Genomic DNA, 19,206 nt, shown 5'->3' on the forward strand with positions numbered 1-19,206 from the left:
AGAGATTAGATTAAATTCAGAAACAGGGGGAGGTGTTGGGGAGAATCTAAGACGGGGGGGCGGTCATAGAGTGTACTGGGGGCGGAGCCATATCCTCGGAATTTTAGTCTGTTTCCTATACAATTATTCAGTACCCATGAGTTGAGCACCCACTAAGTGCCAGGAATTATTCTTTGTGCTGGGGATACAGAGATGAATAAAATATGGACCCTTTTCTGAAGAGACTCTCAGCTAGTGAGGAGACTTACCAGAAAAGATTCATTACGGCAATAGGGGGTGGTGGGTCTCAGCCTTCCCATCTAGTAAATGGAATAAATGACACCTCAGATCTCTGTAGTTCCAAAATTTTACCAGCATATTACTGAAATGTTCCTGACTCCACTAGAGTAAGGTTTGTAATACCAACAATTATCTAGTGGATTTTAATTTGTAAATTCCTTCTCACTTGGCTTTGACTTTTTAGAATGAATGAGCTTCTATCAGAAAGAGGCTTTGTTTTCATTTTAATACTATTGCCTTGAAAAATAGAACACTCTATCACGTAGACGTGTATAAGCTGGGTCCACTTCTTTCTTCTGAAGCATAACCATGTAATTTATTAACACGTCCACATTGTTTAAGTGGCCAGTAAGGCAGATTCATTCTGGCCCTACCACCAGCTTCATGGAATAAACTTGCTAAGGCCTTTGTAGTTCAACAAGCCTTGGCTTCCAACCCTCATTCATATTTTTTTCTTTTTAAACATCTTTGTTGGAGTATAATTGTTTTACAATGGTGTGTTAGTTTCTGCTTTATAGCAAAGTGAATCAGCTACACATATACATATATCCCCGTATTTCCTCCCTCTTGCGTCTCCCTCCCACCCTCCCTATCCCACCCCTCTAGGTGGTCACAAAACACTGAGCTGATCTCCCTGTGCTATGGCTGCTTCCCACTAGCTATCTATTTTGCATTTGGTAGTGTATATATGTCCTTGCCACTCTCTCACTTCGTCCCAGCTTACCCTTCCCCCTCCCCGTGTCCTCAAGTCCATTCTCTATGTCTGCATCATTATTCCTGTCCTGCCCCTAGGTTCTTCATAACCTTTTTTTTTTTTTTAGATTCCATATATATGTGTTAGCATACGGTATTTGTTTTTCTCTTTCTGACTTACTTCACTTTAGGTCCATCCACCTCACTACAAATAACTCAGTTTCATTTCTTTTTATGGCTGAGTAATATTCCATTGTATATACGTACCACATCTTCTTTATCCATTCAACTGTCAATGGACACTTAGGTTGCTTCCATGTCCTGGCTATTGTAAATAGAGGTGCAATGAACATTGTGGTGTATGACTCTTTTTGAATTATGGTTTTCTCAGGGTATATGCCCAGTAGTGGGATTGCTGGGTCGTATGGTAGTTCTTTTTTTAGTTTTTTAAGGAACCTCCATACTGTTCTCCAGTGGCTGTATCAATCTACATTCCCACCAACAGTTCAAGAGCAACCCTCATTCATTTTACTAACCGTGAGACCTTTGGCAAGTCACGTAGCTTCTGAGCCTCAGTTTCCTCATGTCTGAAATGCAAATGTTATTAACTGCCTTGCAGTGATGACTTGACACAAGTTTTGGATTTGAAAACATTGATAGGAGGCACAGTCTTTGGTTAAGTTTAAGACATACGCACATGCATATACTCATCCATATATGTCTAATGTAGCCATTACCTATCACGGAGGACATTGTTGAATCAAGAGTTCATTATTTCTGTTTTTATGGCATCAGCCAAGGACTTTATGTTCTCTAGAGTACGGATGGAAAAGCCAAACGTCTCCAGGGGCCAGGTGGTTAACATAAATGACTGAAGTAGACCAGGTATAGGAAGATTGACGGTACAAGCTCAATGGGAATGGAACTGAGACACAGCCTTGGTTCAGGGAGACAGCAGGGCATGGTGGTGCCCTGGAGAATCTGTGCAGCCAGTTACCACTGCCTGCATTGATTGCCACAGGGCGGTAGAGCTGGCTTCAGAAGCTGAGATCTGAATGTTATGTGAGACCTCTTGTTATTAAATGTTGACAACGAATTTTAAAAATCTTAAACACTGGGTGGGCCAAGCGGAACATCTCTGCAGGCCAGGTTCGGCCATGCACTGCCAGTGTGTCACCTTCAACCTAGAACTTGGTAGGACCGTGTAGCCTGATGGGTTAACTTGGAATACCCTGATGGCCCTGGATTTCCTATCAGCGTGACGTTGTTCTTGTAAGGCCTCCAGTAATGCTCCAGCTCTTCATTTTTGGCACTGCGTCTGGCTCCGGTCTTGCCTTTTGACTATCTCGAGCTTTGACCCTCCCAGGTGTCTGATGTCCTGCCAGTCCCCATATTGTTTATTTTACCTCCACGTGAACCTGGTGTTTTGTGTACACCTGGATAGCATGGCTTGGATGAGAGCACAGTGCTGATGAATGCATGTTTAACTGTTGGAAAAATAAGAAGAAATGTTTTTTCACCCTTATTATAGACTTACCTCCCATTCAGCCTCCTGTGCTCTTTGAGAATACGGGGCAGGGTTCCTGCTGTGATATTTCTTCTCTGTGTCAGGGTGCCAGGTCCTGCTAACCACTATCGAAGCCCCTTCTGTTTACACAATCCCTAGAAGTCCCTGGAATTAAAGGATTTTATGAGCATGCTTTTCCCGTGGGATCAGATTGCACTGGGGAAGAGGCTGGTGGGCCCGTGGCTTTTGACAGAACTCTGATCACATCTTATCCCTGCTTAAAAGCTTTCCATGGCTTCCTGTCACATACAGAAGCAAGAATTAACATTTATGGAGCCCAGCGGTTACTGGTTGTTTTATAAATTGTCCCAGTTAGTCCTTCCAGTCCACTCTTTATGTTGGGAACTATTACACAAAAGCCTATTGCACAATGATGCAGGTGGAGTTCAGGGAGGTAAACTGACATGCCCGAGGTCACACAGTATGCATGACAGGTGATAGAAGTGGAATCCTGTCTGCCTGACTCCAAAGTTCCTGGTTAAATTGGAAAAAAGTAACTCTGCCAGAGTGGGTTACGTGGCTGAGTAGACTCCTTTGTAGAAAAGATATTTATATTTAGGTCTTGAATCAGAGTCTGCCAGTGGTACTTTAATCCAGATGTTAAAAACATTACTTCCCAGAGTTGTCAGGAAGATCAGAGGTGATCATTTATGTAAGAGCTGTAAAACCCTGTGCACGCATGTGATTCTTTCTCTGTACTAGTTCTGGGCAGTGTATTGCAAATGAACACATCTGGGTCATTAGGGAGACTGAGGCAGGAGAGTGGCCGGATCTGTACAAATCCATCTCAGCATCTAAGGAGGAGGAGCCTTGCTTTTTATCCTTGTTCAAGGTCAACCTACACTTTCCGGAGCTCTGTAGCTTTGTGAATAATCTGCATAGACAGAGTTCATGTATACTTAAGAATAAAGGCTAACTGGCCCTGTCTCTGAATGAACTTTAGAGTCAGAGTATTCTATTGCATACTCTGGTTACACCTCTTATCAGCATAGTGGGCACTGAGGCAAATTATAATCTCTGACCCTCAGTGCTCTGGCTATATACTGAAAATTAATTTAGAGGGTTGTTTGGAGAGTTAAATCAGTTGATATATCCAAACCTCCTGGCACATAATAAGTGCCCAATGAATGTAAATTTACTCTCACCCTTTTAAAAGAGGGAAGAAAAGAGAGGAAGGAGGTCTTGGGAAGTGACCCAGTTTTACCTGGAGAGGAGGAATCGTTAGTCCTTCAGGCTCTAGTAGTTGTGTAGTACTAGAAATAAAATATCTTGTTTGTGAAATACATAATGGCAACCAAAGAGGTCTGGAATTCTCTCAGTGAAAGGTATGAATCATGGGCCGTTGGTTGAGTTTTTAGTTCTTGGTAGATATGGCAGCCCTTTAAAAATCCAACTGCACAAAAGCCGAAACAGCCAGAGCTGGGGGTTTTAGGGTGACTGAAGTTATTTATTTTAAAGGATAAAATGTGTTTATTTTAAGCCCTTTCAAATAAGAAAGATCATTCTAAGTCCTTTTTCATACCCACGATTAGATTAAAGACAGGTGTCTCTTTGTCACGGAATCTGAAGATTTTTCCAAAGTTGAGGAACTCAGAAACAGTGCTCAAGGTTGTGTCCTGAGCACCTCACACGGTGCCCAGAAACTAAACTCAGGAACTGTCTATACATGCTTGTGGAATCCAGCTAAGACCAAGGACTTGGGCTCAGGAAACCCGGGGACCAGGATTGGATCTGCCATTCCTTTCTTCATTTCTACCATGTGGTTGCTTTAAGTTCTGACAGTCTTCTTTTTGTAAAGAAAGGGCCTGAACTTTCCAGTACCGAAGGACTGAGCATTTGTCAAAGAGAACCTCTAGACCCAGAATACTGCATGTTCACACCAGCCAACAGCGAGCGTTTTTCATGGCAGCCTCTTTCAAAGGTGGGAAATGCCTTCATAGTAAACTTAGTTTTGTCTCATCTGGATTGTGGCCAGTCTGGAAATCTGGACAAATATCGTAAACCAAAGAAAGTTTGCACACTTCTAAGACAAGTAGCAATTAATTACTTTAAATAGAAACCTTGTCACTTACAAGCAACATAAATATTTGTATTTTGAACCTCTAAGTAGTAGCTGGGTTGACCATTCTGGCCTTACGTGATTAAAAAAAAAAATCAGTTGGTCATATTTTAACAGGGAAGACATTTATAAAGAAAGGGAGGGTCAGGTCATGGAGTAAGAAAACATAAGCCCAAAGAAAGACAGACCTGGGTTCAAATCCCAGCAACCAACTGACTCACTTGGGAACCTTGGCCACGTTACAAAACTACTGGTTTCAGTTTTCTGTTGGGTACAAATGAAAGTAATGGCCTGTAACTTTTCAGAGCTGTTGTGGTGATGAAAATACATGAATTCCTAATTCGATTCTAAACTCCTTGAAATCAGAAGCCCGGTGGCGTCCACCTACGCTTCTCACATCTGGTCCAAATTGGTGCTATTTGCTTGCTTTGATTTCAGATGAGCTACTTAAACTTTCTGAGCCTTAATTTTTCACTTGTAAAGTGAGTAAAACAGTAAAGTTGGTAGAACTCTATAACCGTAGATAAGATGCATAAATTCCTGTCACAGAATCATTTGAGCAACTAGACTGTGCTTGATACCTACACACAGATTCTATATCCAGTATTATTTTGTGAGCAGATATGTAGGCTTTCTGCAGATATTAGTTTAATTATCACTCACACAGATGCTGAACTTGGCTTATTTTAGGGTAACTACAGCTCGGGTGAAGTAGAAAGTTGGACAACTCTGGAAAAGGTACTTGAAGGACATGGTCCGTAGGAGCGATGGGAAAATCTCTCCCCGATGCTCCGATTTCGGTCATGCAAACGTGCAAAAATTTCTCATTCACTCTCCCACCCCCACTCTTTTCCTACCCTCACAAGAGCTTTCTAAAAAGCACTTTGAGAGCAGGAGGCTGTGTTTAATTTTGCACAAACTTGAAGCTGTGGCTGGAGGGAGCAGGGCTCTGGGGCTGGGTCACTTTGGTAACACTTCCCACATGACTTTATCAATGGGTGGGCCACGGAAACTTATCCCATGTTTTCTTACACCCCACCCCCAAACCGCCCAACCTGCCCAAGTGTTCGTTTTTCGAAGCCCAAGAACTTTCAAAGGCCTGAACCCAACACAGGGGCTTTTCTTCATGCTTTGATTTTCTGCCCATTAAGTGTTTGTCAGTGAGTTCGTATTTCGCCTCCTCTGCAGCCTACACATCCCAAGAGGTCTCTGGAGGTTTAGGAAGTTAATTGATCCTTGATTAAAAGAAGGAGAAATGCTTGAGTTGAGGTCTAGCATCACCAGATGGGGCATGTGTGTGTGTGTGTGTGTGTGTATTTACATACATTTTGGTTCTGCTTTGCAGAAAGCTTGTAATGTACCTTTCATTATAGATAAATCTAAATTCCGGGATACTGGCTTCGGAGTCTTCATTATATTCAGTACTGTCGTGTGTGGTGCACAGTGAATGTTCAGAGAGCAGGAGCCAGTGCTGCTGCCTTGACTGTTGCAAACAAAGCATTTTCTTCTTCAAAGCCCATGAGATTTGCTGGGCTTCAATTAATGTATTAAACTCATAGGTGCTTCCTTCCCTCTCTTTTAAGTGACTCATTTACTGTAGAAAGCACCCAGGAGTCAGAGCATTTGAGCCCTGTCCACCACTACTGCGACAGAGGGATGCTGGTAAGTCACTTTAATCCCTTTGAACCTTAGGGTGACTTAACCTGTCAGCTGTTATGACTGCTCCTCCTGTTGGCCTTTGGGCCACTGGAAGGTTGGGACTCCAACTCAGTAGCCCCATCAGTGCTGAGAACAGAACGGGCAGCAGGTTTGTCAGATCTGCCACAGTTTATGTGGGGGTCCTCGGTACCTTGTGTATCTCTCCCAGCTCTGTAGCCAAACTTAAAACTGTATTCTCGTGATGGCAATGGCCATCAGTTTTGTGGATGGCCTATTGCGATCCCTAAACTACACTGTTTTTATGAGTGTATTTAACCCCTGGACCCCAGAAAAACCTCCGACTCACATGAGGGTCAAATAAAGCCTCCCATCCGGGCCATCTTTAGTGTCTGTAGTCGAGTGTTCTTCTGTGCCCGCGCTGTACTCTCTACATCCATCAGTCCTCACACTAAAAATGTTTTAGCGCACTTGTTTTCATGATCTTACAACACGATGCACCTCTTGAGGGCAGGCACTGTACTTTGATGTACTTACCCCTTGATTCCCAGTGGCTAGCCCTGGGAATGGTCTTATAGTGAAATGATCAGGGACTGCAGTGATTGGTAATAAAGATGGTGGCAACGCTGGAAATGGAGATCCCGTTTTAGAAAAGAACGCCTCGTCTCTGTCGTGAAGCGGCAAGGCATGTCTCTTGAGGACTGGCTGTCCCACTGGGGGGACATGTTCATGCTTTTCCCATCAACTGAAGGGGATCTGAGGTTATTCTTTTCCCGGAGCCAAGTCAGGATTTGACTGGCATCACCCCCAATCATACCACAAGTTTGTAGGGGAGACAGAAAAGGCCACCGGGTTTTCTAAATGCCGTCTCCACGCCTTTCAAGAAAATAAAATGGACCATATTCCGATCCAACTTCTTGTCTGTTTGTGGCCATCATCCACATAATTGGAACCGGAAACCCTCCCCAAGCCTTGGACAAGGAAGGAAGGAAAAGGATTTGGATTGTTCCCAGGTTAAGAGTACAGAGGAACTGACCAGACAGATTTTCTTTCCTAACCTTCTCTGTGGGACTTTCCCCTCCTTCTTCCTTTTAGCGTTTCTGAGTGTCCACAGTGTGTGCTAGACTCGGTGCTGACCCTACCCCGTGCTGCTGCCTGGTTTCTTCCAACGAAAGCAACTTCCTGTACTGGTTTTATTCCATGATATGTGTCTTCCCCTACTAGATTGTAAACTTCCTGAGGGCAGGGCTTGTGTCATCTTTGTAGTCCTCGTACTTAGTAGGCATATTTAAGACTCAATAAATATTTGTTGAACGAATGAATACATTATTATATCCTCCCAGCAATCCCAAAGCAAGATTTTGTTTTTCCCGTGGAGCAGATGAGAGGGGGGTTTTGGAGATGAAAAGTAACTTGCTCAAGTGGTAGGGAGCAGAGTTGAGATCATTAACTGAGTTCAGTCTGACTCCACAGCTCTTTTATATGTGTTTTATTGTCCTTAGGAACATATGTTTTACAGGCCTATCATGTGAACACTAGTAAAAATAGAAGCTGGGGGCCTTAGGAGCGGAGCACAAATGTAAGGAACTTGGGGTCTGTTCCCTTCCTTTTATTAGCAACGCTCTGGCTCCTTGGCACCACAGAGACTGTGACCGGGCTCAGATGTGAAGCTAACGGTGTTTATCACGATGTGTGGAACTTTAAAAGTGGACTATTAATATCATGCTGCTGGCTTCACAGCTCCTTTTCATAGCCAACTTGGCCACATTTCAAAATGTTTAGGCAGTGGAATGAAGACGGCTCAGGCCCACGTGATATCTTTTCTCTCCCAGCCCCCAACCCGAGAAGATCAGCTAACCGCACTTGCCATCTCGAAGCCAGAACATGGATTCCCTGTTTCCCTTTCTTCCTTTTCTCCATCGCAGAGCTAATAGTTGTTGCCTTCCAGGGCCCCTCTGTGTTTACTCTCCGAAGGTCAGGCACAGCGCTGCGGTGTGCGGCTGGGCTTTCTTTTCAAAGCACCAGTATGAATTTGATAAAGTAAATTGTTGTTCTAGCAGGAAGCAGTTGGGGGGGGTCACAAAATAAATAGCCGTAGAATTCAAATAAATCCAAAGAATAAAACCAAATAAATCCATGTGTGTATGCACAGTGATACATAAATACACTTTTTAGAAAGTGAGCGTTTTTATCGCTGCCAGTCTGGACCAAAGTCATTGAAAAACTGCAGAGTTCATGGTATATATATATTTTTTTCTTTAAGAGGCCGTCCGGGCCTTCGAGCCACATGACGTGAGCTTAATTCTTTTTGAAAAACATGAAAATGGAATCTTATCTTTTAAACGGCTGCTTATCGTGGGTTTTTTTTTTTCCACTAATGAAATTCATATATGGATGAAACCAATTTGCAAAGTTAAATTAGGGATTTGGGCACTTTGGGGTGGATTGAGAGACCCTGAGTGAGCTAAGCATTCGTTCTGAGCCTCTATCCTCTCCACTGGCAGATGAGTGATAGTAGTGCTTAAGTGATTTTAAAATGACTGCTCAGGGTTGTTGGAAGAGTCAATGCAAAAATGGTTGCAAAATACGTCACCTGTTGTTAGTGCACAGCAGTGGTGGGCTGTTATCATCGACAAGGTGGTTTTCGTGGTCTTCCTTAGCCTGACATTCCATGGCTCACCTTGCACTTTTACTTTACCTTTTACTCACCATTGTGAGGTGGCCTTGGGGCTAGGTAGTGACTTTGGATATAGGGGAGGAAGTGTCTTTCCAGCCTAAAGAAGAGCATGAACCAAGACAGAGGCTCTGTGTCCTGTTTTGTTGGAGGGTGTGTCAAGGAGGTTCAGGTCGTGGGGAACTCTGGAGGTCATACTTACGGATGTCATCTTGTCCTGTGCCATGGGGAAACATTGAAGAAGCTTGAGCGTGGCCACGACATACTTACGGTCAGGAAGCAAACTGGTGGATGTGGGTAAGAGGCACAGAAGGCCAGGAGACCAATTTGGAAGCTGCCGCCGTGTCCAAGAAAGAGATATTGTGGGCCTTCACTTTTTGCTTCAGGCTTATGAGGGCCTTTCCTGGCAGGTGATGGAATCCATTTTCCATGACCTTTAAGAGAATGGCAACTGAGCTGGACATTGATAAACTAGCAGCAGCTGCAAGAGTGCCTCGGTACCCCTGATGCCCTTGGGCTCTGCTCCAGGTCTGTAGGCAGGAGGGCCCAGCTCAGCTCTGCTCAGTCTTGTCAAAGACTCTTTGAACAGTGAAAGAAAAGCACTGGAAATGGCATTCGCTAAGCAGCTACTATGCGCGAACACTGTACTAGGAGTTTTATGTGCTTTGTTTCCTATTCCCCTTTAGTCATCACCACAATTCATTTGTGGGGAAACTGAGGCTCAGGAAGATGGAGAGAGAACCAGATGTCACATTGCTAGGAAGTGGTGGATCTGGGGTGCAAGTTCAGGTTGTCTGTCTGATTCCAGAGTCTTCAGAATTCCAAGCCACAAAGTCTTGGCATGAGCTTCTCAAGGGGGAAATGATTGACTTAAGAGAGGAAGGCACTTGGAGGCATCATGAGACATCATTAGATTTGGGGCTTTGTTAGTAATAATTACAAATCGGGCTTTGATTTTTAGCAGGATGTTGTAGAGCAGTGGAAAAGCTCCTGCCCTGCCACTTCCACCGCCTCCCTCTGTGCTCTTGGACAAGGCAAGAGGATCACACCACGCCCTTCTTAGTGGCAACTAAAGGAGGGAAGGGGGTGCACGTAGAGAAGCCTCTCTGTAGGCTGTAGATCAAATGCAAGGAATTACCATTGCCATCAATGTTGTTATCTGGGGTGGTCTTTGCTGTAGGTCATTCTTCTTTGGCCTCCTCGCACTGATGTTTTTCCCTCTCTCTTGTTTTTTTCTGGTATATGTGATGATGGTTCCGTCTGGTCCAGCGGGCCTGCCCTTCATCATCATTGAGACAAGCACCATCAAGCCTTACCACCGGGGGTTTTACTGCAATGACGAGAGCATCAAGTACCCGCTGAAAACCGGTGAGACAATCAATGATGCTGTGCTCTGCGCCGTGGGGATTGTCATCGCCATCCTCGCGGTAAGCGCCCAGACCGCCGTGCGCAAAGCACGTCGTGGACTATCCGAGCTAGTAGAGGTTTGGAAGATCAAGTAGAATTTCATTTGATTAACACTGTTTCATGCAGTTAATACTATTACTAAAAGTATTTTAAAATACTAAATATATATATAAGTATTACAAAAGTATGCTAAGCAACCTTCTACAATGCTTTGCATACCTTATCCTTACAACAATCTAACAAAGTCTAGATATCGTTCTTATCTTTCTTCTACAAATTAAGAAGCTGAGGTCCGCAGAGTAAAAATAATTTGCCCAAGGTCACTTAGTTAATGAGTGGTTGAGTTGGGATTTCAACCTATTGTCCCTTACCCCAGAGTCTGAGCTCTTAGCCACTGTGCTATAAATCAGCCCCAGAGGACGGGGGTAATACCTTACCAAATATCTCAGGCCTTTTCTGTGTTCTTTCCACACTCTCGTGGTGCTGCTCTGACAGTGGTAATGCCACTGACATTCTCTGGCGTATTGTTTAATTCTCTCATCCAGGGACTGTAGTGTCAAAGTGAAAATAGAATGAGACTTGCAATCCAGGGACCTAGGTTCTAGACCTGGCCCTCCACTGCCAAGCTGTACGTCTTTAAAATCTCGTTCCAGTACTGTACGTCTTTAAAATCAGGGGTGACCATCTTGCTTCAAAACTTTGCAGTCAGAAGTAAAAGAGATCATGAATATTGAAGTAATTGGCAAACTCTTAATTGCCGGCCAAGTTGCTCATAAGCCAGTGTAAAATCTAGACTTACATCCAGATCTTCCCTTAGAGGATGAAGCCCTCATTGAAGATGCCAGAATGTGCCACCGACTTGACAAGGTCCAGAGTTACTTTGAGCAATGGTAGCCTCATGGGAATCAGGGTATGGTCTATCTGGGCTTTACTTGGTCACTGCCCTGTTTCAGACGTGTCCATTTAGGGCAGGGGAGGGGGAGAGTAACTGAGGGTGTTCCAGTCTTATAATCTGTAGTTCATACATTTTCGCAGCCATCCATTCCACACCTCCAATATTTTCTAAATTTTTTCTTTGTCCTTGAACTTGAGCCAAATGGGCAAAGGGAGAGGCATCACATCCACCAAGATCGAAAATCTTTGTTTCAAATCCTTGAGTCATCTTTGTATTCATCCTAGCCTGGAAGCTTATCTTTGGCCTGTAACAGCAAGCCAAGAAGGAAGGAGTTAATATTAAGAACACTGCATGTGAAATAAGGGCTTAGTATCCCCCGCATTCAAATGGAAGATCAGAAGCTTGGAGGGATTCAGTGACATGCTCAAAGTGTAAAGCAAGTAAAAATTCAAGACTAAACCTGGCTATTCCCAAACCTCTGTCCATCTTGCAGGCTTGATTTAGGCTTGGAGGTTGGCTATCCTATCCACGTGCTCAGTGGGATGGGCAGTTAGCGACTGTTGCCTTCTCTGCATCAAATGCAAGCTGCCGATGGCCATGGAGCACAGTGCATGAAGTTTTTCTTTTGACTTCCCCACTCTGGGGGTTTGTGATAACTTTGAGACCCCTGTTTGTTTTTTAATAACATCGTAAACGAGGCGCGCAATCAACAGTTTGACGTTGGGGAGGGGGCAGGGAGGCGAGTAGAATTCTTTCCAGCCTTTAAAAGAAAAGCCGTCCATTTGGCAACTGCGGTAGTTTCTTAAAGGTGGACTAAGGATCTCTGTGTTCAAAAGCTGAGAAATATGAAATCTAATTTTATTCTTTGCTCCAAATTAACAGTGTGGGGTTGAGTTCTCTAGGAAGAATGGCTTTGCCTGGAAAAAGCATTTGAATACTTAATACAGTATCTTGTGCTAAGGTTTGAACAGGTGTTTTTTGACACTTGGAGGCTCAGTTAATTGAATGCTTTTAGAAGCTGACTCTAACCCGGGAGGGCTTGAGATAAGAATAGCATAGTGACAGGGATGTTCTGTGATCTTCGTACTCTTTACGTGCGATTATCAGTGGCTTGCCTAGTGGGCTGCTCCTAGATGTGGCGCCCTGGAGAGAGACACTCCTCAGAGGCCTTGGGCCCCTCTGGCTACGTGAATTAGGTGAATCCCTGGTTCTTCTAGGCCTCGTTTTCCTCGTCTGTAAAATGAGAGTGTTCTTTGACTTCACTCCTGGGGATTGCTGTGGAAATCAAATGCCGTCCCTTCCGTGGGCACATGCTCGGCTGCAGTGGGCTGGGTGGACCCAGCGTGCTCAAGTGGCTTCTTTGAGGTCCACGTGTCTCTTCCATCCTTCCTTTCTCAAGCAAAATTCCTGGTCAGCAGCTCTTTCCCTGCTGTTTGCCAAGAGCCCCTTCTTCCTCACAAGATGCTAGTGTTTCTAAGAAAAATCTGCTTTGAAGAGCTTAGTTGTGGCTGGCCTCTCTCCTCATGTCACGTGGATGTTTTAATTAAAATGCTCCCTGACCTCCCAGGTTTCCTGGAAATGGTCATGTGCTGTGGCCTTGGTTATATAGGATGGGCGGCAGCGATGTTTCCTTCTCCCACACAGGGTCAGCAAAATAGGATTGGTCGGGCTTCCGTCTGGTTCTGAAAAAGGCCAGCCAAGCAAATGCGGTAATAATTGGTGTCCTTTGTCAGGGGCTACTGTTGTGCCATGGAAACCTGAGACCGTGTTCAAGCCTTTTGCCCTCGTAGAAACCCCGCCACCCTGACACGAGATTTTCTGGTGTCTCAGTTTCTCATGGGGTTAAAGTCATAAGCGCTGGTTCATCCCTGAGCTCCTCTGCTATGGAACGTGTAGCAAATTAATGAACCTCACTGCGCTTCAGTGGGCTCATCTGTGAAATGGACATTATATGTCTACTTATGAAGGTTTTCAGAAATAAATGAGCTAAAGTATGGAAAGTAACTTAAGGCCCGACACAAGCAGTATAGTAGGTAAATGTTCACTATTTTTATTGTAAATGAGTAAACAGTCAAAAAGTTGTGAAGTGACTTAGCCAAGACCTCATACCCGGTATAAGTAGAATCAGGAAATGACTTCCAGCCTTTGCACTCGTCACATCTCCCGCTCTTTCCTTGTAGTTTATTCGTCAGAAACCGGGTGTCTTGACTCTCGTTCCAGTGCTCTTTGCAAGAAAACTTTTACCTCCTGATCCAGCTGCCCCTGCATTTCAGCTGGAGGCATGTGTGAGAGGTGGGCTCCTAATGAGGTCTGCTTGCCTGCTCACCTGCCATTAAGGACCGGAGCACTCAGGGGAAAAAGGAAAAGCAAAGACCTCAGAGGAAAAGTGACTAATTCCCATTCATATATAGTCTCAATTCTGGAAAAGCTATACGACTTGAATTCAACAACGATAGCAACCCCTCTCTCCCACTGTGACCGGCCAGAGAGCCTGGCTGGCCCCGGCCAGAATCTGCTTCTGATCAGAGGGCGTGAATGACAGTCAGGGAGGGTGGAGGGGGTACCCAGAGCTGGAAATCTAATCATCCTGCTACTTGCTGCCCCGGTCTCCTCCCACCGAGTGTCAGATTTGTTTAAAACAACAGGAGAAGCCTTTACTGATTAGGATGCCCTTGTTCCAGTCTGAGGAGTCCCCACAACAAAGGAATCTCATGCCAGCGGGGTTTAGAGTGTGGTTTAAAGATGCACGAATCAGAAGTTATAGAGAAAGCAGACACCTTTCTATGGCAGGAGATGTGGAAAAATCTAGTCATTTTGACCTCTTTTTCAGATGTATCACAGATTCTGGAATTATAGCATAATAGGAATTCCTTCTAAATCCACAAGGCAGTGGTTCCTATCCCTGCCTTGTAAGGGTTTAGTGACTCTACAGCAGTGAGATCAGGAGCGAAAGCAGTACATATCATTTCCTATCTAGCCTTCTCTCGATTTGCCTTGTACCGCGCTGTGAAGGGAATTATGGGCAAAGATCTTAATATGGAAAAATGCTTAGTATTCTTTTTAAATAAACATGAGCTCAGTGCTTGCCTCGGTCAGACCCTGAAAGGGGTTTAATGAAGATTCTTAATATCTAGGAGTTGAAGCACGATGGATCACAAGTGAATCCCCTTCTCCCTCTGGCCGTAAAAACACTCCTTTTCCTCAGATCCCATTGATTTTGACCTCTGTCATGATATTCCTAACTAGAGAAAAAGCTCGGGCTTTGTCATCATCTGATTGAGGTTCACGGCCTGACTTCTGAGCTTATCCATTCTGTGACTTGTCCGTCAACTTCGAGCAATCCATGGACCCCTTTGGAAAAGAGCTATACCTTCCTTTACTGTAAATTGGTGACAATGGTTCACCAACGCCATAGGCTAGTTCTGGGAGTCAAATCAAGTGACAGTATGTGTGTCATCAGTGAGAATCAGCCTTTTTTTTTCTGTAGTGTCTACCGTAGCCTTTGTACTGTGCATACAAAGCCTTCGTATGCATGTTCTTTCACTTGTACTTGGTAGTGATTCTAGGGGGTAGATTGGTACAGCTAAGGCAACTGGGAGTCAAGATAGGAAGTGACTTTCCCATAACTACGGAGTGGCAGGGCCAGACCAGTAGTCCTCTGGATCCTAAGGCAAGGCTTTTAAGAAAAATAATGACACCACTGCTACCTTCTAAAGGCTGCCTCCCCTTCCACAATTACTTATCAAGCCCCCAGGGCGTGGCAGGTGCTGGGGGTGCAGTGTTGAACCTCAGCGCAACAATCTGTGTGTTGTCTCTTGTCGCTAAACTTCCAGAAGCTGCCCCATCTCAAGCAGACGAATAGCACCTTCAATACACATCGCCTTGTAATGTGTCCACATCTTGTCTCCCAGCTAGATAACAGGTTCCTGCAAGGCAGAGATCAGGTCTTTTCCTCCTGCACATGGTAAGTACTAAATAAACACCAAGCAAATATCACCTCTTCTCCAGGAAGCATCCCTTGGCTGCCTCCTCCCCCCACCTTCCAAAGGTCCCAGAGGTCCCCGGGCCCACCGCTATCGTTGCAGTCACTGTGCTGAACTGTCATGTCTGTTTGATTGTCTGTTTCCTCGTTATCCTGCTAGCTGCATCACGGTAGGGACCGGTCTGATTTGATTTTGTATTGCTAGTGCAAGGCACAGACTTGGGTGCTCAATATACGTGTTTGTGAAAATCACAGAGGAGGTCATGCATTTTGGGCAGAAACTCACAAGCATTAGGGCAAAAGATGTCAGAGGATCTAGGAAGCAGGGACAAGTGTCCTGTTTATCTCCCTAAAATCTTCCCTGTGGTCCTTGATGCACGTGGGGGCCTGCTCTCTACCACATGCACATTTCTAGCTGGAGAGACAAGAAGAAGAGCTTATAGCTCCGAGACTTGTTTATTCAGGATCAGGCTTCAGTTTGCCCACATCTGGACTTCATTACTTCCTCCCCACCCCGCCATCTCCCTTTATCTGAGAGAGCACTGCCAAGAAAACAAGGTTCCCCAAGATTGCTTCCTCATTAAAAGTTAGTCGAGTCTTCAACTCTGAAAAACATGAAGTCGAGCTGGCCCAGTGGTGCCTTGGTGGGAGACCCAGTTCCCCAGTTTACAATCCACTACATCTGTGCAATTATCAAGACCACCAACAGAGAGTGGCCCTGTTAATCCTTCAACTGTGTCATCCCGGATCAGACAGCTACAGAGTTCTTCTGAGACCTTCTTACCCCTGGGGGTGAGGTGGGGGAAGGGGCCCTATTTGCGATATAACAAACACAGGCATGGAGGTTAGGATTTAGGTTTCTCCCTTTCCCCTCCATGCCCCATACTCTGCAGAAATTCTTCCTTAGTTACTATCACTCTTAAGGGTTCAGGTTTATTTGGAATATGTGTCGAATATGAAGGTGGTGATATTCTCCACTTTAAGTGATAATGCTTAGGGGGCTGGGAAATCTGTTTGCGTGAGTTAGTGTTAGGGGATGGGGTAGAGGATCGGATACCATTGGTGAACTATCTAGTGGGCCCGAAACTAATATGCCTTATCTTAAGTCCTCTTCAACAGCTACAGGGGGTAGGTATTATTTACCCCATTTTACAAATGAGGGAAGGTCCTGAGGCTTACAAGGAGGATGTGGCTAGTGTGAGGTTACTCTGCTTAATGAATGGGGAGCAGGAATGAAAACCCAGGTCTGTCTGGCTTCAGAGCCGGGCGCGTGAACTGACCTTGAAGACCCCCTCAGTGCTAGGGGCTATGCAGAGCGCTCTTTATTTAGTGAGCTAGAAAATCTTTAGTTCCTGGTATAGAGAGCTCAATGTATAGAGGAAGACGAAACATCTAGAGCACCGGGCAGATGGCTGCCCGAGGTTGACAGTGTGGGATGGTGTTTTGTAGCAAGTGGTTTGTGCAGAATCTCTGGGTGAGACCTTCCTTAGAACAAGCAGGCAACTTGTAGGCTTCCTCTTGGCCTAGAAGCTGATAGACAAGACATAGATACTGTCCTTGGAGCTTATGGTATAAAGGGGAAGCAGGGCAAGTACAAGACTGACCGTACCATTAGATCCTCAAGGAGACTAAAGAATTGGTCTGAGAGCTAGAGGAGAGTCAGGGCTGTGCAGGGTGGTGGGCCCCAGAGAGGTGAGAGCTTCAAGGACAAAACAGGCCAAATGCTATAGATGGTCTAAGGTGTAAATAAAGTGCTATGGGAGTTGAGAGGAAGATCACTGAAGGTTGTTTTCATTGGTGAAGGCTTCATCGTCGCCATCATCATCATCCTTCATGGAGCACTTGTCCCATTTAATATCACAGCAACCCTTGAGCTCTTGGTACTGTCATCATATCATCCCCCTTTGTACACATAAGAGGGCTGAGAGTCCTAGAGCTCAGTTGTCCAAGACACCTGAGTAAAAGAGCCCAAACTCTAACCCAGTGCACTAGTCGGCACTTGAGCTCTACTTTGAAGCAGAGGCGAGACTTTCATCAGAGATCCTGATACTCCAGGCAGAGGGGATGGCTTCACCATGACTGAAACAATAGGGTGTTTTCAAGAGTAGTCGAGCCAGACCCGTTTGGCTGGAGAACTAGAGTGTAAGGGAGTAGACAAAGATAAAGTAGGAAGAGATAACTGCAAGACTGTGACACTCCTTGAGTGCTGAGGACTTTTTACTCCAGTTAATTGCCTAGAGATGGATGAAAGTATTTTCAGCCTACTGGGTCAATTTTCCAACCAAGGTTAAGGATGAGGCCCGAACCACAGTGGTGGTAATACAAGGGGAAGAGAGAGACAAGAATGGATGTGAGACACCTTGCAAACGTGAGATGAACAGAATTTGATGACAGTGGGGTAAAGGAGACGGAGGGGTCTAAGATTTCCTGTCTTTGCAGTTCTATGTTTGGTGACATCTTGAGAATGAAGGGAAGAGAAGTGAGGTTTGGGGCAGAAGTTACAATGAGTGTGACTTGGTCAGGTTGACATGCTGATAACATCGGTTTGATAACTAACCAGTTGGATGATTTGGCAGAAGATTGGAACAAGACTGATAGGGGTAAATGGTAAGCTGAAACTAGAGAGAGAAAGGTGCCCTTTTGAAGGTCATCTTCACAGGGGTAATCATTGAAGCTATTGGAGCAGCTGAGATCACAGTGAAAAGGCAAGGATACAATCCTAGGAAGACCTACCTTTATCTGGTAGAACCCAAAAGTGGAGCCACTGGAAGAAGAAAGGTGTTTGAGAAATAGGAAGAAAAGCACAGTGGTGATATTAAGGACGTTAGGAAATTCAAGGTCAAAAGGAACGAGAGGTAGGCAATAGGCAATGTTACAGAGAGAACAGTCGGGAGACTCTTGCATGGATAGGCACAGCTGGTCCTCTAGGAGACACATGGCTGGGAGTCCCTGACTTTGGAAAATACGATGCTTCACGCTTCAAACTGCCTTCCTTGTAAAGCTTGTGGGCTTAGGGCAGCCACTACTGATTTCAACCATTCATAGCTTCTATGGTGACCTCTCTCTGGCTTCTTTGCTGTCCATTATTCTAGATATTGGAGTTTTGACCTACCCATAAAGCCCAGAATCTCCACTGGTGGCCTTGGACAGATTTAGGTTCCCATTGCCTTTCCCGATCTGTCAGGCACTGATCTCCTGCCAAGAGGTTGAAGACAACCTAGTGGGAGAAGAATGGGATATTAAATTTCTCATCAGTTATTTCTCGTCACGAAAGATACTGCATTTTTTTTGTAGTAGTTGGAGAATTCAGCTCAAAGAAAACACAGCTACGTGTATCTCCATCCTTAGAAGCAGGATCCAGATACGTTACATTTTTCCTTTCCCTTGGGACTGAGAAATAATGTGAAGAAAAGGATTCTCCATTATTCTCCATCATTTAATGTTTGTTGAATGAATGAATCTCTTCTGGGCTGAGAGAAGTTCATTAATCCACAGAGCTGAGATGTGAAGGGGGAGCTTGGTGCTCTGTGGCTGGCAGGGATCTAGATGTGCACGTGCCTGACAGGGTTACATGACCTTCCCAGGTGCTCAAGGAACGTCTGTCTCCCTGGAGACATCCATCCTGCCACCACCTGCTAGGGCTTCTAAGAGAAAGCTAGCTTGACGCCATTGGACAGAACACGGGAGGCCCAGGCTGCAGCGACAGCCCTGCCACTGCCCATTGCCTTGTACCTGAGGGTGATTCAATGGCCTCTCTGGCCTTCGTCATACTCACCAAGTATGGATAATAATTTAGTAATCCATAGGGTGTTGTGAGAAGCAGATAACAGTGGATAGGGAAATGTTTTGTGAGCCATAACAGGCTGTGCAGATGTTATCATTCAAGCAGATCAGAATATAGGGAAGTTTGTGCTTCAAACTCAGCAGGGGAAGAAGATGAGTTCTCAGGCTCTGAAAGACGGATTGTTGGGACACTGTGTGCAAAAGTCTTTTC

General features: G+C 44.9%; 1 protein-coding gene across 1 annotated transcript in view; it reads left to right on the forward strand.

Moving 5' to 3' along the window:
- PLPP3 (phospholipid phosphatase 3) overlaps positions 1–19,206 on the forward strand; it is an 82,512-nt gene that overhangs the window by 30,837 nt on the left and 32,469 nt on the right. Inside the window, exon 2 of the mRNA XM_060139933.1 lies at positions 10,198–10,355. Coding sequence (XP_059995916.1) covers positions 10,198–10,355 — 158 coding nt within the window. The remainder of the gene's footprint in view (positions 1–10,197; positions 10,356–19,206) is intronic.

Source organism: Lagenorhynchus albirostris, chromosome 2, assembly GCF_949774975.1.
Source record: "Lagenorhynchus albirostris chromosome 2, mLagAlb1.1, whole genome shotgun sequence".
NCBI lineage: Eukaryota > Metazoa > Chordata > Mammalia > Artiodactyla > Delphinidae > Lagenorhynchus > Lagenorhynchus albirostris.